Below are 25,224 nucleotides of genomic sequence, written 5' to 3'. Positions count from 1 at the left end.
GCGTGAACGGGCGTGGCGGGGGCGGGGTGCGCGGCCACGTGACGGAGCGCAGGTATTAAGCGGAGCGGAGTCGCTCGCCACCCGAGCTGGTGCTTCTCCGCGACCCAGCGCCCGGCCCGCCGCCCAGAGGAGCCGCGTCTCCGCCCGCGCCCGCGCCCGCCGCGTCTCCGCGTCTCCGCCTCTCCCGCTGTCTTCTTGTCAGTCCGAGTCCGCCGTCCAGCCCCCGACACCCAGCATCATGAACCAGGTCGAGCCCGGCGTGCAGTACAACTACGTGTACGACGATGACGAGTACATGATCCAGGAGGAGGAGTGGGACCGCGACCTGCTGCTGGACCCCGCCTGGGAGAAGCAGCAGCGGAAGGTCAGAGGGCGTGCGTGTTCGTGTCCCCGCGTGTTCTTGTCCCCCCGCATGCCCGTGTCCCCCCCGTGTCTGTCGCCGGCCGCGGCGACGAGCGGGAGGTGTCGTGCTGTCCCGGATCCTCGCAGCCCCGCGCCGCTTAGAGAGGGGAGCAGGTCCGCGACAGGCGTGAAGCGAGGGCCCGTGTGCGCGCGGGCGCGCCTGCCGCGAGAGCACAAGCCGAACAGTGTTCAGTGTTTCTCCTTTGACTCGCGTCTGACCAGACCCTGAGTCGCCCGAGTCTGTGACCTTGGCCGCAGAGTTGCACTCTCCTGGCTGCGTGGTGTGCGCGGCGCTGCCCGAGTCATTGAAGCCCATTTCTTAACTGTCTCAGGCTCCTTAGAGGGAATGTCGTGTGAACACTGGACATTCACGATAAAGTAATGATTATCCACACTCTATTTATGGGTCACTGAGGTAAGTGCACAGGACGAGGGACTGAGCCAGCCCTAAAAGCTCCATGCCATCCTGGTTGGCACTCTCTGGGGCCCAGTGGAACATTGCACTCTTCGGGGTTTCTTCCTGATCCCCTTGGCTGGAACCAGCAGGGATCTCACCAGGAGGATAAATCCACCCCCTGATTGACTGGCAGGAGCTTGGCTGGGTCAGGCCTGCCAACACAGACCTGCTCACCCAGCCTCAGGACACCACGCCGTGGTAAAGCAGGGTGCCCGTGCTTCCCCTATTGGGGGGTGGGGCAAAGTGGATTCCCTTCTTAGGTCCTGCTTTTAAGAGGATAACCTTTGGTGCGCACGGGAAGTGCTGTGTGTAGCCGCCATTGTGGGTGATCCTGCGATAGTGTGTTAGTATATGGTTGGAAAGCGCATCCCATACTTCCCTCCCAGCAAAATGTTAACTGGAAGAAGAGAGGGCCCACGTTGGGATAATTATCAAATATCCAAGGGTTATTTTTATATCAGGGTTTCTCTTTTGTTTTCTACCCTCTCTCAAAATACCATTTTTTTAAAAATATTATTTTAAAGCTCCAATTTAGCTACATTTCACTTCCCACCTTAGTTTCCTAAGACTTCCAACCATCCCTACCTTCTTGGAAACAAGAGAATGGGAGTGATAAGTAGAAGTTGAGTCTACAAAGGAAAATAAAATTTCAAATCTTCTACCACATTTATTGACTTACTGTGAGGCAAACGCCTGGCCGAAGGGTTACTTATGTGTCATCTGGACTAGCTGATGTGTCACCAATCAGCAAGAAGTTAAAAAATAACTAATTTTTAGCATTGAGTATATCTTTTTAAAAATTTTTCTCACAATTTTCATTATTAGATTTTTTATGGAATAAAAAAACTAAATCTTTGTTTCAAAGATTGCTTTTTTTTTTCATTAGAAAGAACAGTAAAATAGCTAAGGAATTGGACAAATAGTCATCTCATAATTTTTGGAAGTAACAGTCTAATCACAGTGGCTTCTGTTGATTTTTTAAAGTACTGTGTACAATAGCAGAATAGAGCTAATGTTGACTTCCACAGACCACACGGACATATGTCTTCTAATACATTTAATTTTTAAATATATTCACAATATTTGTGGGTATAATGTCTTTGTAATTTTTTTAGGGTTTTGTTTCCAGTGAGAATATTATAATTGTATATAGCATGTGAGGTATATTATTAGAAACCAATTATACTTCCTGATCCTAGTTCAAGATAATGCTAAAAAGTTTAAAATGAGAATTTATTTTTGTTCTTAGATAGGTTGAGTGTAGACACTGGGGAAAACAAAACAAAACGCTACATTAGGACACAGACCTGAATAACTCTGAAGATACCGTTTCCACTTTTGGTGCGGAACCACTCAAGTCCGTGCAATAATCCTGAGCTGTGAGGTCAGTGCGGCCAGAGCTGTGGCCTCTATTTGCGTCCTATGAGACACACCGTTGGAACAGGGAGAGGAGAAAATGCCATTGTTTCTATTGTGGGCCACCTTCTCCACACTTGCCATTTCAGTGATATGCTGGGTATGAGATCTGTCAACAGATGCAGGGAGCACACAGTGACGTCTGCAGCGTTGTGGCGGACATGGTGCCTAATTATAGCCACAGTTCAGAGTCTCCTATGCTCTGGCAATCCTTGCTACAGAAGGACTTAGTAAAAATGTAGTGCTTTTTTTAAAAAAAGAGAGATTTTTTAAAAAGCTGTGGTAAAATCATAGAACAAAATTTACCGTATTAACCATTTCTAAGTTCAGTAGTGTTAAGGACATTCACTTTGTTGCGTTGCCGTCTCCAGAACTTTTTGTCTTGCTCAACTCAACTCTTGTACCCATTAAACAACAGCTTCCCATTCTCCCCTCTCCCAGCCCCTGGCAACCACCATTGTACTTTCTGTGAATTTAACTCCTCTAGCTGCCTCAGAAGTGGAATCATGTAGTATTTAGCCTTTTGTGACTGTCTTCCTTTACGGAGCGTAATGTTTTTACAGTTCATTTGTGCGGTAGCACGTGTTAGAATTTCCTTCCTTTTTAGGGCTGACTAATATTCCACAGGTCCGTTTATCTGTGCGTCTGCCGATGGCATTGGGTTGCTCCCCTGCTTCAGCTGCTGGGCATAGTGCTGCGGTGAGCATGGCTGCGCAAGTGTCTCTTTGTGGCCTTGCTTTCATTGTTTTGGTTTCAAACCCAGAGGTGTAATTTCTGGATCATGTGGCACTTATTTTCAATTTTTTGAGGAAGTTTAGTGCTTTTTCTAAAAGGGGGCAATTCAGACGTTGTTGTATTTGGCATGAAGAGGCACAGGCGTTTTCAAGTGCTCCCCTTCTCTCTCAGGGCTGTTTACTAAACGAGCAGGAATATTTGTATTCACGTAAATTAGGCTCTTTTCAGGGGACTTTAGAAACTCCTAGAGCTTCAGTGTTTAGAAGCAGGCCTGCCCTGGAACTAAGGAACACATTCAGCTCCTAATTCCACTGAAGCCTAATCAGGAGGTGACTTGTCAGGACAGCAATGCTGAATATGTGTGCTATCTCCCCAAGCACAGGGAACTGTCCGCCTCACTGCGAGGCCTGCGCAGACCTTTTAAGGAAGTGGCTCATGTTTCGAAGCAGAAAGAGGCCTGACATTCTTAATCTGTGTATGGCTAGGTGATGGATAAGCGTCTCTGCCAGTCGTAGGAAGCATGAAAGTCCTTCATTTGTTCCACACTGAGGTCCGATTGGCTTCAATCATTCCTGAAGAAAGTGAAGTTCTGCATAGTCGCAGTTCAGATAGTCTAATTCACCATTCACTGGGGAGCACCTCCTCCAGTCCTGTCATCCAGGCTAAAATGTTGTAAAATGGGGTCAGGCACATGGAAGGACACGTATGTGGGAGCAGCTGCCTACGGGGTTGCGATTAAACAGAGAGCTGAGAGCCCCAGAGTCACCCTGGGAGAGCCCATCCAGAGCTGCTGCGGCTTGGAGGCCAAGGTGAAGGGCCCTCCCCCTGCCTGCACAAGGAATTATGTCCACGCATGACTTTTCTGAGAGAAAAGGCACGAACGGTTCTAACACGGTGAACAGTGGATGACAAGCTTGTGAAAATTTCTTGGATTCGTGAGACCCAGATGACGCTCAGCTCAGCCTGGTGCTCTCTGGCCGTAATCGTCACTAAACCTTTCAAGTTTCTGTGTGTCCCTCTAGAAAATAAAGGTAAGTGGTACCTGTGACAGTTTAGCAGGATCAAATGGTTAAGCTAGTTTATGATGAAGCAGCTTTATACACTGCAAAATGATTTGTAAAGGTTCAAATATTATTATTATCCTGTGCAGCAAATACAGTTCATTTCACCGGGCGGTATGATAGTACTCGGGACCGTATCTGGGCTTGTGAGGGCAATGACGCATACAATGTGTTCCTGCATGACTTTGATGTGCTTTTTTTTTATTGTGGACAAATATACGTAACATAAAATTTACCATTTTAGTGTACAACTCAGCGACCTTCGCGCATTCACATCATCCTGCGCCCCTCACGGGCGTCCCGCAGACTCTTCCGTCACCGCACACGGAGACTCGGTGCCTGTTAAACCGCTTCCCCCTTGACGTGCTTTTGAGGATAGTATTTACACATTCAGACACTTAGAAAGAACATAAGAACTTATTTTATATTAAGTTGCAGATGCTTGTTATATAAAGGTCAAATAAGGAAAGTCATTGTGGGTGAGAATGATATAACAGCTTTATAAGGAAATAGAACTGGAGCGGGTCTTAATTTGAGTAATAACAGTATTAGCTGGGTGGGGAGGAAAGCGAAACGGGGCATTCCTAGCTACAGAGGTAGCGTGAACAGCCTCTGGTGGGGTTTTCTGAGGGTGTGTATGTGATAAGTGTGATGTCATAACAATAGTGTGTTTAAGTAGCCCTTTAGCTTTCTCATAGCACCCTCACGTCCATTTTTTCACGGGACCCCCTCACCCACCCAAAGAGATGAGGGATTCCCCTGCGTCTGGGATGCAGGAATCCCCTGCATCTGTTGCTCCAGGTGTGATGGAGGGATGGAGGCCGTGCAAAGACAGGCTCCCCTGAGGCTAAAGATGCAGCTTCAAGTTTAGCCGAAAAACTGGGTAGGCAGCTGGGCCAGAATCGGGCCCTGGGATGCCGGGGTGGGTGTGGGCTTCACTCTCCAAGCCGATCAGAGATTTCAGCTAGGAAGAGCCACGTTCACGCAGGGTATTACTTGCATAAGAGATTGGGGTAGGTGAGGGCCCCTAGCAAACAGGTTAGAGGTTGTGGAGGCAGCAGTGAGGATGGCATCAATTTGAGAGTGATCAGGAGGGATTATAAAAGCATTAAACAAGCCCGTGTTATTCCAGGGCAGGCCGTGGTATAAATCCAGTTCAGCAGACACGATCTCACCCTTACAGCCCCTGGAGTTAAAGCTCAAGACAGTGGTGTTGACAAGTAGCGAATGGCTCGTGAGCAGTGCCTGTATGTGCACCCGGGGATGGTGTTTGGAAGGAGAGCTAAGCACGTACGGGACGTGACGTCAGGTGCGGGGCAGGGAGCTGCAGTGCTGAGGGGCGTATCACGTGCCCACACGGCCACCATGTGACAGAGGGCAGGGGTCCGGTAGCCTTCGATGTCCAGTGGAAGTTGTTAATGGGCAGGTGGGTAAAGGCAGAATCCAGGATGAGCCCTGAGAAACCGCTGCCCCCACAGGGCCGGTGGTCTGCTGTGGGCAGGCAGGTGCAGGAGTTCTAAGACAGAAAGTTGCCCTTTGTCTTTCTGTTCTCTCTTAAGGGGCTGCCCTACCCCTCAGCCATGTTCACCAGGGAGGAAACGCCAACGCCAAATAAAACGTTCCTTGGGTGTGGGGTAGGGGGAGGAATAAAACCTTTAGCTGGAAACGAGATGAATGCAGCTTCAGAAGCTGTCGGGAGGCGCTGCAGTGGTGCAGCTGGGGACACCTACAGAAACGTGGATCTGGAGTGGGTGGGAGCTGCTGTGATGAGCAGAGGAGTTGACACGGAATACGTTGGAGGACAGTCTGGACTGTACCACCGTTTCCCTGGGAACAGTACTGGTTCTTCCAGAAAGAGCAGAAAGCAGAGATGAGGGTAAAGTGAGCTAGCTACTGTGCGCAACACATTCCAAAGGAAGGAAAATCTTGAGGGCAAGAAATTGGTCTTTGTAAAGAAGCCGGGGAATGTACATTACTCGCACCCACTCCTTCCCTCCCCACAGTTTTCTAGATCAGAAACTAAAGGTGATTTTACCTTTTAAAGAGCAAAATCTAAAGGAGCACAGCATGACTGTCCATTTTTTCATTCATCCGATAGGCAAATATTATGGGGCTGCTGGGCGCCAGGGACAGGGAGGGAGCTTTCAGTGAGTTCAAGGGCTAGAGGTCAGAGGGGTGCCCCCCGGAAGCAGGCTGCTGAGAAGGGAGATGGTTCCTCAGCCCCTCCGACAGGGATGGCTCCCTGCCCAGGTGAATGGAGACGTTTTCCTGTCTGGCGCTCAGCCAGGAACCTGAATGCCATCCTGAGGCCTCCTTCTCTACCTCCTGAGGAGCACAACCCTGGACGTCCTCTGGACTCTGCCCTTCTACTCTGCGCTTTAGAGCCACAGGCTCTTTGCACGTCCTGCCTGGACTTCGCAGACCATGCTCGTCTGCAGGCTTTTGTCCATGATGCTGGCGAGCGTGATCTTTGTAAAACACAAACCTGGCCACAGTGCTTCCAGCCTCAAGTCCCTCTCTGATTCCTATTGCTTCAGGGGCGGGTCTGGCCTCTTACAGTGGAGGCAAGGCCAGGCCTGCACATCCACTCTTCTACACGTGCTTTCTGAGCCAGCCCTCCCCCTCTGCAGCCCCTCCCCCTCTGCAGCTCCTCCCCCCTGCAGTCCCTCCTCCCCCCTGCAGTCCCTCCTCCCCATCCACAGCTCCTCCTCTCCCTCCACAGCCCCTCCTCCTCCTCAGGTTCCCCTCTGGGAGGCCATCTGTCCTGTTGCCCCTGGGCCCATACTGGGCCTGCTCAGTCTGCACTCGCATTTGTGGAATGCACTTCTGAAAAAAATTTAGTGCAATTAAAATATTTAGGTTTAATTTAAAAATAAAATAATTTAGAACTTAGAGATTTGGGAATTCAAAAAAATTATATATGCATTGTTATTTAAATTATAATAAAATGTATGACCATGTTAATGAACAAGGTTTTGGTAACCTAAATTTGATTTAAATGACTTCTTTTCCAGATTAAAAATCTTTACCCACTTAATAAAGAAAACTACAAATTCACTTCTGATTCAGATAATTAAAAATTTAAATTTTGTGTTTTTGTATATAAAGCATGATAAAACAAAAATTTTGGAAGAGATGTTATGCTTCCGAGTAGTGGAACTGGGAAATGCGGAAGGGATGCAGGTGATTCTGAAGATGTGTGTCCTGGAGCAGAACTGGTCTGAGTATTGATAGGTGTCAAACCCAAGACTTACAAGTGAGCGGCGCTTTGAGCTGTCCTGTTTTGTTTGTTTGTTTTTGCTAGGGAGTAAGTGTGTTAGTCATAGTTCTTAGAAGTTATTATACATTGAAAACACATTCTTACTATAGAAATTTTTCATTAATGAAAAGGCATGCTATCTTGGAAAAAACTCATTTTTTAGTGATTGTGAGGACAAAACATAGGTGACTATGAGATTTTTTTGGGGGGGGAATGAAAACAATGTTTAACATGAGCTATGTTTGAGTCTTATACAGACAATTATAATTGCTATTGCAAATTAAGAAATCCTGTCTTCTAAAGTCCTAAGGAGTCTTTAAGTCATGTCATTATATTCAAACAGGATATGAATAATTACTAGAATGTAGATAATTTCATTGCTCTGTGTTAGGATTTTGAGATACTTTATATGTATTAGATTGAACCATATGAAATTCTTGATACAATTTTTTTTTATCCAAAAATTGTATTTTTTTTAAGGTTCAACCTGATAAAGGCTGTTATCATTATGATGCAGCTACATCCAAGGTCCTTGACCAGTCCCATACAAGAACAAGCCATAAAACTGAGTTCTACTCATTTATAGCCTTATCTTTAATGCCTTCCCTATTCATTGGAAAACATGAGGGGGTGAGTTAGGTTTAGATTGAAGGCTTGATAATCAGTGGAAATATCAAGGAGAAAGGTCGAGGCTGGAGATGCAGGTATGGGAGCGACAGGAAGCTGTGGGGAGGGGAAACCTGGAGGCGCAGCGGCGCCACAGCTGAGGACTCCTGGAGGGGGCAGCGGCGTTGCTCCTCTGAAAACACGCACGCGCCGCACAACTTGGCACCATCGAGCTGGCGAGATGGCTTTGATTTTCTTCTTGGAGAAATCTTACCTTGGTATTTTGTTGGAACTTCACCAGTCGGTGCGAATGTGGTATTTGAATTGGTTTACTTGCCGGGACAGAAGCCCAGAGACTTGGCACTGTGGAATGGGGTGTGTTTTAGCTTGTGAGATAAGTTATGCATGCACAGGAAGTGAAAAGCTGCAAGAAATTTTTTAGGGTGTGCTCAAGTCTATGACGTAAATCCCTCTGCAATGGGAATGGTTGTTGATAGCTTTACTGAGCAAGACTATTTGAAAATTGGTAAGGATTACTGAAAAAAGATGGATTTGTTTCATCTTAACATGAGAAAGGGAGAATTTAACCCCAAGATAGGTTTCCTTTTTCTATTTTATCATTTATAAAATTAAAGAAAATAAATTGTTGTTTTATTTAAGTGTTTTAAGGCTTAACAAACTGTTACCAGTATTTTGGGTGTTGGAGAGTATCATTCGGGAAAGTGTAGAGGACAGGCACGCATTATCCCAGAGAAGGAATATTTTTCTATTTTGAAACAAGCAGTTTTAGGGGTGACAGGGTGAACTGAGATGTGGGGGACCATAGTAGTCGGAAAAGTGCAAATCATGTATTTTACATTTTGCAAACTATAAAATTTCTATTGTATGAGATTGTATGAAATAGAAAGTGGCTGATTATTTCTTTTGCATACTTAGAACTTTTATGTTAAATTTTGGCACAAAAGGATGTTTTAAAATATTTTCAGTGTAACCCCAAAACAAAAAGAATACCAATAATACAGTAAAAGTGCTATGTTAATATATGGATTTTTGCCAGTAGGTTAAAAAAAGAGGGGGAGGCGATTTGATACAGTGTTCCTACTGTCCCAGCTCTTCTGTGGGCACTGTTTTGACCATAGTTACCATTTTATTAGATTTTCGAAACAACCCTGAGAGATGAGGACTGTTATGCTCACTTTTTGCCTAGGAAGTTAAATAACTTGCCCACAGGTGGCTGAGGGTAGGGAAGTGGTAGCTAAAAAGCACACACAGAATTCTGTCTAAACTATGAAGATACAGTTCTGTTTCACAATTGAAATTTTATAAAATGTAGAGATGCTAATTACTCTAGTGCATAGTTTGGTTTACAAATGGCAGAGCTTTTAACCACCAAACTTATCCGTTTTTGTTGCTTTCTGCTCAGATTTGTAACCAACAACCCAGAGCACAAGCTTGGAATTCAGCATTCCTAACTTTTCACTGCCTTTGGGAGGGGGCGCGCGTGCATATGTGAGAGGGAGAGAGAGGGAGAGAGAGAAGTTTTAATTTCCAACTGGCACAACTGGGAACGTCTGATGAGAGAGGAGACTGCATTCTGAGGGGTGGTACGTGCTTCCGGCCACAGTTTTGCTGTATGTCAGGCTCTAGCAGTGGCTTTGTCCAACAGAAATAGTAAAGTAGGAGGAAGGGACCACAGCAGAAGCCAACTAGCCCTCCCCAGCCGTGGGGTATAGGACAGGCCATCTTTGGAATTAACTGCTGGTCTGCCAGACTCAGTTCCAAAAGAAGCTGGAGCTCAGGATGCCTAAGTATTTGGGTCACACTCCGTTTTGGAACTAGAAGATGAGACTTCCAGAAGCAAGGGATCAGTAGAGATTAGAAGAGCAGAGCTGTCCTCCTTGGGCCCGGAGTCTCAGTGGACAGGGAAGCTCTCTGAGACTGCGCCCTGCGGAGATTTGCTCTAACAAGCTGTCAAATGACAGTACCAAGGACTCCCGTGCATCCGGAAATCCTGCCTTTCTTTTATGTATTCAACTTCTTATTATGGAAAACTTCAAACATACATGAAAACAGAGAGGATGGAGAATACGGTAGATCCCTCCGAACCCACTGGCCAAAGAAATCCCCAGTTTCATGAATAAGGGATGTCCAGTCCCCCTTGGTTTCAGCTTTAGTGTGGTGTAATTGACAAATAAAAACTGCATATAATTAAAGCGTACAACATGTTTTGATATATGTATGTGTAATGAAATGATTACCAGGGACATCTGATTCTAAAAGGAAAAGAGAGGTTTTGTATTCCACAAATACTTTACTCTCTAAATGAAATCTTGAAAGAAATCATCATGAAGCAAAACTGCAGAGTTGGCTGACTGTTGCCTTCCTGTTTGGAGCCCCCCTCTCTCCACCCCACACCCCCCATCCCTTTACTCCTTCTGGCTGTCCAGTCTTCCCCGTTCACCCGAACACCTGCCCTAACCCCCACATCCTCCAAATGATTTTGCCTGTTTTTGACACTGTAATTGTGTCCTCCTAAAAACTAGATTTCCAAAACCTACCTTCCCAGGGTTCACCAATATTTTAAAGGTGACCTTTCTAAGACAGTAACCCTATTATTCCCAGGTTTCAGGCACAAGAGAAGAAGAATTCTGCTAAGAAAGCACTTCTGTCTAAGAAAGCAGAAGTGGAGCCTTTAACCTCCTGTACACGTGGATGGTTAACCACCGCCTGTGCCCACGTGTGAAGTCAGTGCCGACGGGATGTATTCTCTGCTCCTGCTGCAAACTGGTCTGATTAACTGACCCTGTGGCCTCCCTCAGGTCTGTCGGTCTGGCCCTCTCTTCACTCCTGGGACCGTTGCTTTTACTGCTGTGAGTGGGGAGCTGGAGGCCGGAGGCGGGAGCCATGTCTGAGGATGCCGAATTTGGTACTTGAGCATCTCAATCTCCTCCCCACCCCCAGAGCACAGCTGGAAGGAAGGCAAGGCAGACATTCAGAGTGTTCTTGAGGAAAGGGTATTTTTAGGGGTGGTCTTGCCAAGACGGCTTCCGGGGAATTTATTTAGACACAGATCAGGCCCTCGTCCGCTTAGATGGGGATTTCTCGGGCAGCCTTGGAAGTGAGGGGGGCACCTCATTCCATACAAAGACTCCATTTATTTTGTTTTATTAATTTACTTTTTAAAATTCTAATTTAATTTTATTTTTATGTAATTTGATGTCATGCCCTGGCTTTATTGAGATGCCATGGTGCATGTTTGTGTTCAGCGTGCTGCTCACTGCTGCGGGCCTTTGTGCCTCGTGAGGGGGGTGCTGGGGAGGGGCCGATTTCGGGCCAGAGGAGCCCTGCGTCCAGGTGTGCCAGGGCAGCCCCACTGGAGGCTGTTGTCCTGCGGTCATTAGGAATGGCCCCCTCTGACTCTCAGCAATGAGCCAGTGGAGACCACAAGCTCTGTGGCCACTGTGTGCTGAGGAGATGCTCCAGGCAACCTCAGAGAAGGTCGAAGTAACACGAGGCCCGGCAACTGATAATATATACAGGACAGTAATGCGCTTCCTGGCCTGTTTCTGAACCTTAAAAGATGCAAACATTGTAAAATACAACTTCTAATGCTTTGAAAAATTTATACCAGATTCTGGTAATTTCTGACTTTCAGTTCATGAATCCTTTAGACTTACAGGCATGTCCCACCTGCAGCCTGCGGGCCGCGTGCGGCTCAGGATGGATGTGAATGCGGCCCAACACAAAACTGTAAATTTACTTAAAACATTATGAGCTTTTCTTGTGCTTATGTGTCACAGTGCATTCAATGTGTGGCCCAAGACAACTCTTCCCCCAGCGTGGCTCAGAAACACCAAAAGGCTGGACACCCCGCGAGAGGACCAAGCCTTGCAGCCTGCTGTGGCGGGGAGCCGTGTGTCCCGGGGGAAGCAGGGCCGCAGGTCTGCCGGGGCCTCCGTGGGCCAGGCTCCCCTCTGACACATGCTGCTGTCACGCTCCTGGCGTTTCATCTGCTATCTGTGCGGTTTTCTAAATGGTGAATAGGCTCACACATCAGGCAATTTGATATTAGTGTGTGCTAGGCGTTAGGGTGCTTATTTCGTACATCTCAGAAACTAAGAGTTAAACATTATTTAAGAATCTGAACCACAGTCAGATCTCTAGGTTTGTTCATCTGACAGTGTAAATCTTTTGTAAAAAAAACAAAAGTACTTCCATGTTCAGACTCTTGAAACCCTGGGAGTGAAGGGGTGGTAGATATATTTACTGTGAGATAAAGTCATGTCAGATGCAAAAATGTCCCCTGTTTCCATAATGAGACACAGGTGGGGCTGTCACCCTTAGAGTCCTTTAAGGAAACCCTGGTGGGTGGCAGGTCTGGGCCTGGGGGTGCAGGACCGCAGGGGACCTCTGCTCTGCGGCCCACAGGGTGCCCCATGTGTGCCTTCGACATCAGGGCTTTCAAACGTGATGTTGAAATAGTCATTAACTCAAATCTAGGGTTGCTGGGTCCTAGCCAGTTTGGGTTCTTTTTCTTTTTCAAGTAGAGATAAGGCAAATCAATGAAGTGAAGCTAGGTGACAGAGTTACAGGTGACCAGGGAAGAGCAAAGAACCTGGGCTCACAGACTGTATACACGTTCCAGTTACTACTTAAAGATACATTTTTAAATAATTACATAAGTGTTCACTAAAGAAAATACAGATGTGAACACGTTAAGTCACAACCTAGAGGAAACTCATGTTAATGTTTTGCCACGTTGCCTACCAGATCACTTTATGCTGTAACCTATTCAATAGACGCAAATATTTATGGGTTTTATGTTCTAATATATAGTTGTCTGAAATGGCTCAGGACATGAACACTTTATTATATATTTTTATGAACGCCCTCTACTCAGCGTGAGCCCTCGGTTCCCTCCAGTGCGGAGCAGGCGGGGACTCTGGAAAGGCCCAACTTCCCTGTTTGTACAAACCCCGCTGCTACCCAGAGCCTCTCCCATTTGTAGTGATGCACCTGCCTGGGAGCTGACAAAGGATTGTGCTCTGGTCCAAAACACCGATGCAGAAAGGTAGTGTGCCGCAGAGGGCTGCTTTGTTGTCAATGAATGCTTAATCCCTCTGTGGAGGCAGCCATTTATTTAGGCCCCTGAGAATAGGAACGGAATGGTGAACTTGAATTCAAGAACGCTGACTTCGCCATCTGAGTCGTACAGGCTGCTTCCCCATTTGCCAGGATGGACGGGGGGAACCGGTGTGCTCTTCTGAGAGCGTGAACTCAGCCGCGAGAAGAGAATGATGGCAGTCCAGTAAATGTTGCCGTCGCCTAAAGCCGAGCAGCAGTTGGGCCTGCCTGTCACAGAGCCACGTCGTGCACGTAATTACCCCGACTCCAAGGGAACAAGTTATTTTGGGAAGCACGGCTCAGGATCAGTCGTATACACGGCTGTTTGTTGGGAGCCTTAAACGCTTGCTTACCAGCAGGTCCTCCCAGGAGTGCCCCACGCACGTTGCCTGCGTCGGGGAGGCAGGCGTGACGCACGGAATGGCAGCCGGTGGCCCAGTTGGGCGCCTGGCCGCACGGTTTCTTTGAGGCCCGATGACCAGGCTCCAGTAGCTTCTGTGTGGTTCTTGTGCTTACCACTTTTTCCCCTTACCTTTCAGAGCAAAATTGACTTCAACTTTCATTCTTAAAATACTTGATTGGCTAGTTTAACATATGCTTCCAACCCTAAAGTAGTTTGGCAAGAATCTGCACTTCTCTAATGTTAACTCTTTTTTTCCCATTTTACAGTTAAAATGGGGAGTTTCATCAAGATCATTAATTGTTCTTTAGAAGAGAGAATGCTATTATCTTTTTTTGATTAAAATTTTGTTTCAAGAATTTTAAAAGACCCTTTGGAATTAACGCAGAGATAGCCAGGATTGCAAACCAGCACGGGACACCAGTGGCTCAGAGAAATGTCCCATGTCCTTCCTGTGCCCCCTAACTCTACCCTGAGGATGATGGAAATTTAGGGATGAGTAATTGCTGCTGAAAAATAAGAGTTAAGGGGATGAGTAATAAGGACTCCTGGAAGTGGTAATAATGTGTTTGTAGGATATTTTCTTGAGCAGGGAGGAAATTAACAGATGGAAATACATTAGCTTTAGATAAATGTAAGATCTTCATGAAACAGAGAAAAGTGCTAAATAATTCAACCCAAACGCAGTATTATTTATGGCGATCGGTATAAGAGGGAACATGGGGACATGTGTTGGATTTGACATGGAAAAGGAAAGCAGTAAGGAGAGACCAAAGATAGCTGTCATTTCCACAGGATGAAGGGAGCGTACTGTAATTTAAGGTTAGCGAATGAGAGACTTCACTTAGTTCAGTGTACCATTCTTGTGTATTAGATACTATTTGTCTTCCTCAAAATCAAAATTAGATCAGAATAGTAGTGAGTATTTTAGCTTACTAGATTCTTGACCTATTTTTTGGAAAAAAAGACTAAAACAGTGCATTGAAAGACAATTATGAAAGGTAAAATCGTGACATACAAATATAAAAATGAACATGGGTTAAAGATGTTAACTAATTAGCAACAGCCTGGAGAGGTGTCATAGCAGCTGAAAAGAAATCCAGACGACAGGTACGTCTCTTGGTGGGACCAGGGAGCGACGTCCGTGGAGGCAGACCCCTCTGCAGGAGGCGGCGGGCCGTCCCCCGCACTGGGCAGAGCACACGCCTAGTCCGCTTTGCAGTGCGGCCGGGTCGATAGCTTGTGGGTGTGGGGCAGCACAGCAGGGTGCTCGAGACAAGGCGTGTGTTTCCCACGAACCCTCAGATTTCCCCCGATATCAAGGAGCCTTATTAGCCGGTTTCCCTTTCAAATTCCATGGTGTTGATCTGTTCCATCCTTTCTGGAAGTTAAGGGGGAGATGCTACATAGTAGAGGTTACTCCTTAAACCAGATTAGTCTGGGGTACGTTTGGCTTTGTTAAAAACTCTGAAAAGCCTTTTCCCCCCATTAGGCAGCCTTGGAATTTTATCACCTTTCTTTATGTTTTCCAAGCAGCTCAGGGCCTAGATGAAGTCGGTCTGTGAGCCTGACGAGCAGAGCCTAAAATTCATGGCTTAGGATTTCTGAGTAAAACCAGACCTGGAGGGCACTCTCCTCAAGTCCCGAGAGAGCTGTCTCCAGCCTGCCCTCCTGAAGTCTCATCCATTAGACTGATGCTATTTTTAGATACCCCAGCAGGGAGGTTGCCTTTTACTTTTTACAAGGTTGTGCCTTTTTTTTTTTTTTTTTTTTGCAAGATTACAGAGAGTCCTTTTTTAACATTTAAGGATTCTGTAGTTAAGTTTGACAGCATAATGAGCAGATGCAGATTTTTAGCTCCTCAGTCTTTTTTTTTTTCCCATTTAAAAAATCTGATTGACATTCTCTCTGATCTGTCCCAGAAAGTCTGATGAACAAGATGCTATTTAACGAAAAGTCACTGAGTGCCGCCGTGTTCCAGGCACCGTCAAGAACAGAAGAAGAAAACAAAATCCCTGCCTCTCCGTGTGTCACTGCCCTGGTGGCAGGTCATGTCTGTGGCTTTCATATCCTTAATTTGAGATTGTTCGGCATTCTAACACTGGTAGAAAGAGATCTGAACTCCTGTATAAGCAGAAGTTGTTAGGGTGAATCAATGGGAAAAGGCTGCCTCTCTCTTTCTTACTTTGTCTTTGAGTAATTACATTTAGTATTTGTGAGTTTCCCTGGGACCCAAGTAAAAAGCAATATTTTGGTACTGTTGAGGTTTCAGTTAACTTATGATTGGAATTATCACAGTTTAAAATTGAAGCATTGAAAAGTTGAATAGGCGCTCGTTCTGCATATGTGAATTGAAGTGCACCTGCTGGGTGCTGAGTTCTTTGGGTGACACAGGGTAGAGAAGGCAGGATTAGAGGAGGCTGTGTTTGATTGGTTCTTTAATATCTGACTCATAAGCTCGCAGGCAAACAAAGCCTGGGAAAACAGTGTGGGCCTTCCATTTGCCGTGGACTGCAATGGGGTTTGTCTTTTTACACGAGCTAATTTTAAGGCTCTTTGTACCTGCTCTGCTCTCCAAGTCCTGATTCAAATGTAACCCTTTATATTAATTGTCCCTTAGGAAAAATAATGCATTTTGGGGGGGCAAATATTATTTTTATCCCCCTCAGCAAAAACTAACATTCTGTAACCTTGTCCCTTGAGGAAGTTGAGATATGCTTATGCTGTTCTTTGTCCTTTGAAGAGAGACTGAGCACTTTGCTAAATCAGACCTGACATCCTTCTGGGTGCTCGAATCCCTTTCTGTCTGGGCATGGCCGCGGTCTGCGAGTGTGCTGAGCTGTGTGTGCTTGCTTCTTGGAGATGGAATATCTCCTGTGCTCAGAGAACTTCAGGCACGACTAGCTGGCTTCTGTTTTTCCTCTGCAACGACCTAATTCCATTGCAGTTTCAACCCAAAGCACCTTGAGTTTCTCTGAATTGCCATCACTGACTGCTGCTCTCCTGTGATTCTAAAGCATTTGTATTTGTGAAATATTTTCCAGTCTCCTATAATTCGTCAGACTTCTAGTTGAATTAGGTTAATGGTGCAGCCCTCAGGCGAAGAGATGAGACGGGGGAGAGGTGGGCTGACTTCCCACAGCAGTGACTGAGCTGGTCACAGAGCCGGTCACTGAGCCGGTCACTGAGCCGGTCACAGAGCCAGGCTTCGAGTTTTAGGGCGGCTGATCGTGAGGGATTGCCAAACTGAGCACGTCGCCTGCCACGGTATCTACAGGATCTGGGAGACTAAGCAGAGGTCTGTGGGCGGAGAGTAAAAGCGCTGCTCACTGTGCAGTGAGATGCTTGCTTATGCAAGTTCTGAGAACAGAGGGGCCCCAGGGGACTCCAGGACACCTGGTAATTGATGGTAACGCGTGCAGGATCCTTAGAAGTAACGCTCTCCTACTTACGTACAGCTCACTCTGAGTCCATTTCTTAAACGCTGTGTGAGTAGTTGAAGGGACACTTGTCAGCCTTGAAGTTTTGGAATCTTTCAAATCCACAGGATTATCCAGTGGTCGCTGTGCTGGGGGGTCGGCCACCACTCTGAGTGGCCCTGGGTCCAGGGAACTTTCCTGATCTTAGTGTGACACAAGCAGAAACACTTTACATGTCTTTAAAGGAAGATTGAGTCTGAATATTTACATTTAGGTTGTGCTGCTGATTTCTGATGTGCCTCTGGAGCAAGTCCTTCCTGGGGGTCCGTGTGGCATTTGCAGGGACCCAGGGCAGGTCCTCCTGTGATGGCGGGTCGGGTGTTTCCGGCCGTGACGCTTGGTAGTGACCCAGCGCCTGCCGGCACCTGCTCTCCCTTAAATGCCAGAGCTGAAATCAGAGTTACTTCAGAGAAGCAGCCCTGGCCCCCCTCCCCCACCTCCCCCTGAGATTTTACACCAGTGTGAAGCTTTCTAGAGCCTCTTACTTTTCAAATACGTAGAAAGAGCCAGAAAGCAATTAGAAGGAAACTTTGCAAGTCGGGAATTTGTGAGGTGGAAAAGGGAACACTACTGGCTTGACCACTGTGAACGGAAACAATGGCGCGCCCTTAGAAAATGAACTGAACGGAGTAGTGGCTGTGTGGACCCGTGGCACTTAGATTTCTTCTCCCCCGATAAGCCTTTGAACTGTCATACAGTTAGTGGATTGTGACAATTATTACTCCTCTTTTATAGCTGAGGACACAGCAGGACACAAAGGGCAAATAATTGCACGGTGTCAGAGTCAGAAATAGAACCTGAGTTCTGAGCCACACCTGCCGCTGGACCGGACTTTGCCTGTTTCCCAGGCGCCCTCTCAGGGACCACGGCCCGTTTCCTGGGACTTGGCTGTCCCACCCCAGAGGGTGCGAGGCCTGGAACTGGCACCTCGCACCTCGCGACACCTTTACTCACCGAGGAAAGTAAATGACATGAAAACCCAAAATCCTAGAACACTGTGGCGCCGCCCCAAACCCTCGGGCCTGACAGACGATGCCATTTTATGATCAGTACGTTTAGGAGCGGAACCATCAGCCTGCCACTGCCAGCTTCGTGCGGCAGGCTCTGCCCAGTGCCCCGGCCCTCGACAGACCCTGTTCTGTTTCATTCAAAAAAGCCCCAAGACTGGGGTGAGTCTCCATTTCAGGAAGTGTGATCTGAAATTAGGATTTTTCTAATTATTATCAAAATAAAAGGTGGTTTAAAAAGTATAAAGGAGGTTTACAAATGTTGTGTTTCCAAATTTTTTGTTTGGAAAAAGTGACAAAATAAGTTGAACATCTATACTTTCAGAAGCCAGCCCTGCAAGACTTATCTAAAAGCAGTGATAATGAGTAGTCACATGAAATGTGCTCATATCCACAGTTGTGTCAGACTCAACGTTGGTTTTTTTTGTCTTTATTTATGTACCCAGGCGATAAACTCATCCAGGTGAAGATGTGGACTTGCGTTATGTGAGTGTACTTTGTAAGTGATATAAATAATCACTGATATTACTCATTTTGATTGAAAGAGCTTTCAATCAACATGAAAGGGGCCAGTCCACGCCTGCAGGCCTGCCCGGCCCGGCCCGTGACTCCGGGGTTGTCACCCCTCACGTGTGGGGAAGAGGCCGAGGTCTGCGCCCGTGTCCGCGGGGCACGCGCAGGGAGGCCGGGACTCCCACTGCTGTCCACCTTCGCTCGGTGGTGACTTGGCACTGCCCCTTAGCCTTGTCAGGAGCTTCTTTGTAAGGGAACGAGGCCTGGAAGCATCTGCGTTTCCTTTCCACAAGCAGGTGCTTATGTGGCCTCTCTTCGCAGTTCCCTGCACTAGGAGGCGAGGCGCGGAGTTGCGGGGGGAAGGCCACTCTGCCCGAGGGAGGGCGGTGCAGGAAGGGCTGAGGGCAGAGGTGACACGGCAGCTTCCGAGTTAGCCGTGGGCTGGGAGGCTTGGCCTCTTTCCTGGATGGTCTGTGTCCAGTTCATAGACACCATTTCTCTTAGGAAGGCACAGCCCTTATAATCTCGTTGGAACCAAGGAGCCGGGACGTCTGTCCATCTTAGTGTTCCAGGGGTTGGTTCCCACAGACCTTAGAGAGGCCTGTTGCTCTCAGAGAGCAAGAAAATCCACACGGAAACCTTCAAGTAAAACGGGTGGGGTTTGGTTGCTGTGCTGTGGTGTTGTTTTTAAGTCCTCTACATATTCAGGCTTTTCATGGAAACCCAGGACAATGGGAAATGGTAGGAACAGTCACCGTAGGCTGTGGGATTTGAAACTAAATAGAATGAAATGATACGGAGACGGCACTGACCTCTTCGTGAGCTGTTATCACCCAGCCGTTGGGGTCCTTTTCACTTTTAAGTTGTTGAGGCGCCACTGATTGGCTCTGAGGGGTGGTCACCAAAGGTAGGGACACTCGCTTCCAGTCCCGATGGCAGTCCAGGTACACGCCCTTCTCGAATCCCCCCACGGCCACGTCGGAGTTACCGCTACCCTACGGAACAACCATCACTGCGTACCACCTGAAGTCTAGCTCAACAGAGGCCCTACACCTAAGGATTTTCAGAAGAAACAACATCCAGACTGGCCAGAGGGGCAGAGGCGTGGAATGGGCCGGCCCCATGCCCACGTGCAAGGGTTAGAAATCAGGAGGCATCTCTCAGCTGCGGAGCTGCCCAAGGGGCAAGCGTCCCAGCCCCACACCAGGCATCCCAGACAAGAAACAGCTGCAGGTGCTTATAACCATCAAAGCCGTATTATAAGAAACGTTAAGGGGACTTCTTTAAAAGAAGGAAAAAAGTTAAAAAATATAAATAATAGAAAGACAGTGACAGCATATCAACAATTACTTTAAATGTAAATGGATTAAATGCTCCCATCAAAAGACAGAGGGTGGCTGAATGAATATGAAAATAAGACCCACACATATGCTGCCTACAAGGCTCACTTCAGATCGAAAAACACACCCAGTGAAAGTAAAGGGACGGAGAAAGACATTTCATGAAAACTGAAACAAGAAACATGCCGGGGTAGCAATACTTACACCAGACAAAACGGACTTTAAAACAAAGGCTGTAACAAGGGACAAAGCCCCAGCGATTCCACTTCTGAGTGTTTATCTGAAAAGGAACCCAAATTACTAATGTGAGAGAATGTAAACACCCTGTGTTCATTGGAGTGTTATTTACAAGAACCAAGATACAGAAACAGCTTAAGTGCCCACCAACAGATTAATGATAAAGATGAAGTGGTATACATAGATACAATAGAATAAGACTCAGACATAAGAAAGAATAAAATTTTGGGCCGGCCACTTGGCTCATATGGTTAGAGCATCGTTTTGTGCCCCAAACGGTTACCGGTTCAATTCCTAGTCAGGGCACATGCCTAGGTTGTAGGTTCAAGTCCTGATTCAGGTGCATACAGGAGGCAGCCAATTGATGTTTCCCTCTCATATCAGTGTTTCTCTCTCTCTCTCTCTCCCTACCTCTCTGAAATCAGTGAAAACATGTCCTCAGGGGAGGATAAGGAGAAAAAAACAAAATCTTGCCACCTGCAGCAACATGGGTGGACCTAAAGGGTATTGTGTTGAGTGAGATAAGTCAGACAAAGATAAATGCTGTATGATTTCACTTATATGTGGAATCTAAAAGACAAAATAAATGAACAAATAACAGAAACAAACTCAGATGCAGAAAGCAAACTGATGGCTGCCAGACAGGAGGGGGCTGGGGGAAGGGTGAAAAGGGGAAGGAATTAAGATGTGCAAGTTGGTAATTACAAAAATAGTCACCGGGATGTAAAGTACAGCATAGGGAATATAGTCAGTAATATTGTAATGACTGTACGGTGTCAGATGGGTACTAGATTTATTGGGGTGATCACTTTGTGAGGTCTATAAAGGTCTAATCACTATGTTATACATCTGAAACTAAAAAGATATTGTATCAAATATAATAGAAAAATTAAAAATTGTTAAAAGATAGGGATACTTCATTAGACTTAACTCAAAAATTGACTTTATGGTTAAATCTGTTTTCTGGATTGCACAGCTGAAATTGCTTTTGGCAATTTACCTTTATGGTATGTAGACCTATAGAAAGGTAGCATAAGACAGAATTTACAAGATTCCAGAGCAGGGTCAGGAAGCTTGCACTGATTTCATGAGCAGCTTGTGGTGGTCCAGAAGCGCTTCTGATACTTTTATCACAAAGGGACTTAACATGGTAACAAGGTAAGGTAATTTACACCAGCAATATTTGCCCATTTTAAGTAGAATCTAAATAAAAACAATTGTATAAATATTTTATATCATATTTTCTTCCAATGCCACTTGAAAAACTCAACCTGCTGTTCTCTTGTGCCTTTCCGGAAAGCTAGGTATGTGATTAGTCACAGCATTATTCATTAGGAAACACCACCTTTAAAGGGTTTTCCTTGCGGTGTTTGGAGCTTGCAAAGTTTTTTAGTGAAAGAACTTAATTATCTGCAAACACCCTCAGCATCTGTCCGCAGGGAGCTAGTTACATGAAGTTGCATAAAGCATGGTATACATCCCGCAGTGGAATATTCTTCTGCCATAAGAAGAAACGATTCCACCGATGTGGAATGCTGTGCACTCCAGGGCTGTGTTGAAGGGATGGGGGTTGCTCCTGGGCGCTGACACCTGTCCCCTGAGCAAGGGTGCTGGGAGGCTGCCCCTCTGAGCCTTTCGTGCCACTAGAATTTTGAACTAAGGAAATGCATTACCTATTTGAAAAGCAGACACATAGAATTCATATTTGTGTAAATAAATTATAGACTTCTGTAATAATCACAGCTTCACAGAACAGAACTTGTTTACGAAGGGTAGTGCTGTTGAAAAGAATTTCCCGTGATGCTGGGGGTGGTTTGCATCTGCGCCGCCCAACACAGCAGCCACGAGCCACGTGTGGCTTTGAGCTCTCAGAAGGTGGCTTGTGCAGCCCAGGAGCTAACACTGTAGTTTCCTCTAATTTTAACTTACATTTAAATAGCTCCATGGGGCTAGTGCCTTCCTCCTGGGTTGGGTACAGAACTGGAATATATGGCTTAGAGTGCCTCTTCTGTTTAGACTTGACTAAAATTTACATATGTTTTAGGAAAAGTAGTTATCAGTTTAGGTTGTCAGGGGAAAATTTGTTGCAAATCCAAGAAAATGCCTATATTTTCTTTTTGCCCTAGAATTTAATGCCGTCACATTTCTTGCAATAAGTGACTGTCAGTCAGATTTGAAAATCCTCTTTATTACCCAGGAAAATCATCTTTATGGAAACTGTTGGTAATCTTCCTTGGGACGGTCTATTTCTGAGTGGCTCGCTTTCCCGTGTATAATGCAGCTTACTCGTGTGTCTCCGCCTGGTGTAACACGCGGGCACTTTGTTCTTGAGCCCGGCAGCTGTTGAGAGATGGGGACAGTTCACATTCAGAGCCAGCAGCTGCCAAGAGTGTTTCTAATCTGGTTTTGGCAGGAAATAGTGCACAAGTGGAAGCCAAGTTCAAAGAAGCTTGAAAAATAAACAGAATGCCTTTGGGTGCCGCCTCACGTGCAGCCTGTCTCCCTCTGAAGGTTGCCTGGAAGCTCGCTCGTGTGACCAGACCGTGAGCCCTTCCGGGGCGGCCCTGTGTCTGACCGTCTTTGAAACCCGGGTCTGAGCCGGGAGGAGGTTATTATCACCACTGCTACTGTTTTTTGGGTTTTTTTGAAGATTGATGATACCGCGAATTTGTTTAATTGACTAGTTAACTAGTTTAAGACTGTTGTTTCTCCGGGACAGCTCCTAGGTAATTAGTGGTGATAGGCCCCTCCTCTCTTCCCCTGTCTGCTACACAATACCACCCACCCTCTGCTCTGAAGTAAGATAGTCTTTATACATTATTTGTTCATCCATTTTGCAGGCAAGTTTATTTTTGTTGCACACACAGGAAGAGTTTTCAGAAGGTGAAGGCATAGGTGTGAACGTGGTACCTTTTCAAACTGAAGGCAAAATGTCCTCTGGTTGATATACAAAATACAAGGTTTTTGTCTCTAAAGAGGAAATTTTGCTAAAATCTTAGCCTTGGGCCCCACATCCTTCTTTCCATTGCATTCTGTTTGATGGCCCAAGAAGCTCCAGCCCCTTAGACGCCCCCGAAGGTGTGAGGCGCAGCGTGTGGCCCCGTGGAGGGTCCGCCCGGCAGGCCCTGCTGAGCCAGGTGCTCTCTCTTGCAGACGTTCACTGCCTGGTGTAACTCCCACCTCAGGAAAGCTGGCACCCAGATCGAGAACATCGAGGAGGACTTCAGGAACGGCCTGAAGCTCATGCTGCTGTTGGAAGTCATCTCAGGTTGGTGGGAAGCATCTCTTCGGGGCCACACCCGCCCTGCCCTCGTGCCTGTGAGCAGCAGACTGACCTCTAGGCACACATGCTGCTCCCAAGTTCCCTTGAACCCGCTGGGCAAGAACGTGGTGTTATTGGAAAAGAAAGCCTCTCAAAGAGCCGTCTGCTGAGAGTTATTTTTCTGTTTAAAAAGGGAGTGTATTCTGTTTAGATTTGGCATATTAAGGTAGTGTTCCTATCTCACCCCCCTTTGAAACAAAATAAGAGCAAAAATGGCACTTACGTGACGACCCAGCGTGCCGCCCTCTGCACTCCTAGTCCAGCCTGTGTGTATTCCAGAGCCTGCCTGTCAAGCAGAAGTCCCGGGTGCGCGTCGGCCGGACTCGGGGCTGTGCTTTGCCCTGAATGTCATTCAGTCGGCTGGTTTAGGCTTTGGACTGGAGAATGGATCGCCTCTGCGGAGGCGTGACTGGGAAGGGTAATGGCAAGTCTGCCTGATCCACAATCAGGTGTCTGGGTGGAGCCCTGGCTGCCGCCTCTGAGACTTGAACCAGGCTGCCCTGCCCTCCTCGGACAGCGAGTTAGCAGCCCCAGGTGCTCCGGGACACCAACGGCTTCCCTCTTCACTCCTTTGCAGTTGGCTCATAGGCCCAGCTGGACACTCAGCAGATCTGAGAAGCGAGCAGCTGTAGTAGTGTGGCTCCCCACCGGTCCGTTTGCTCTCAGGCACTTTTGGTGAATGTTCCCCCTGTGCTGTGACTCAGAAACCAGGGGCACACCAGAAACAGACACCCACTTCCACACGAGGAGAGCAGGACTCTGAACTTTGGCACTTCAGTTCCCCATCGGGGTGGGGTGGGGGTTGCCTTCTCTTTCTACACTGACCTGTTTTCACCTGACAGGGGAAAGGCTGCCCAAACCTGACCGAGGAAAAATGCGATTCCACAAAATTGCCAATGTCAACAAAGCCTTGGATTACATAGCCAGCAAAGGCGTGAAACTGGTGTCCATCGGGGCCGAAGGTGAGCTGTGATGGGGGCGGGGCTGACGCCGCACGGGGTCACGGTGGCTGTGGGCCCGCCCGGGTGCCCCGGGGGCCAGGCTGTCCGCTGGCTCTGGGCACAGACAGATGAGAACAGGCGGTGCCGTGCAAGGCAGGCCAGGCTCCAGGACTATTTGAAAAGAACAGCCAAATAGAATGCCATCCACTCCAAACCTGCGGTGGGAGTGAGGAAGAATGAATACGTCCCATCGACTCCCAGTGAGAACTCGTGCCTGGGAGGGAAGGGGGCGTCTCCCTTCTCTGTGGGAGATCGGGAGCCCCTGCCTGCCGTTACACACGCCGCCCGTGGACCTGCCAGCTGGGGGCGGGAGGGAGGGCCAGGGTGACGATGAGCCTGTGTTCTCCGTACTTGGTCCCCCCAGTTCAGCCATTTTGCTTCCCGTGGTTTCGGTTACCCATAGTCAACCATAAGCCAAAAATATGAAGTGGAGAATTCTGGAAATAATGCGTAAGTTTTTAAGTTGTTTACCGTTCTGAGTAGTGTGATCAAATCTTGGCCTGTCCCTCTCCATCCTGGGAAGTGAATCATCGCTTCGCCCCTTGTCTCCACGCTGTTGGTGCCCCTTGCCAGTTAGTCACTTAGTAGCCCCACAGATATCAGATCCACTGTGGCGATACCGCGGTGCTTGTGTTCAAGTCACCGTTCGTTTCTTAATCACGGCCCCAGAGCAGGGAGCAGCGACGTTGGCAATTCGGACGTGCCAAAGAGGAGCCGCAAGTGCTTCCGTTAGGGAACGGGTGTATAGGTGTGGGAATAACGCGGCGTGTACAAGGCTGAGGACCGTCCTCAGCTTCAGGCGTCCGCTGGGGGTCTTGGAATGTATCCCCCGAGGACGAGGGGGCATGACTAAATTTAGAACCGT

The 25,224-nt window shown here is 47.2% G+C and overlaps 1 protein-coding gene across 1 annotated transcript in view; it reads left to right on the top strand.

Moving 5' to 3' along the window:
- Positions 1 to 48: 48 nt before the first annotated feature.
- ACTN2 (actinin alpha 2) overlaps positions 49 to 25,224 on the top strand; it is a 61,520-nt gene continuing 36,344 nt past the window's right edge. The window contains exons 1-3 of the mRNA XM_054584730.1: positions 49 to 364; positions 23,190 to 23,304; positions 24,201 to 24,320. Of these exons, the coding sequence (XP_054440705.1) occupies positions 239 to 364; positions 23,190 to 23,304; positions 24,201 to 24,320 (361 nt within the window). The 5' untranslated portion in view covers positions 49 to 238. The remainder of the gene's footprint in view (positions 365 to 23,189; positions 23,305 to 24,200; positions 24,321 to 25,224) is intronic.

This window comes from Pteronotus mesoamericanus, unplaced genomic scaffold (genome assembly GCF_021234165.1).
Source record: "Pteronotus mesoamericanus isolate MK-2021 breed Mesoamerican mustached bat unplaced genomic scaffold, CSHL_Meso_final contig_120, whole genome shotgun sequence".
Taxonomy (NCBI): Eukaryota; Metazoa; Chordata; class Mammalia; order Chiroptera; family Mormoopidae; genus Pteronotus; species Pteronotus mesoamericanus.
Note: the sequence above shows the minus strand (reverse complement) of the source record. Positions and strands in the feature narration are given on the sequence as shown.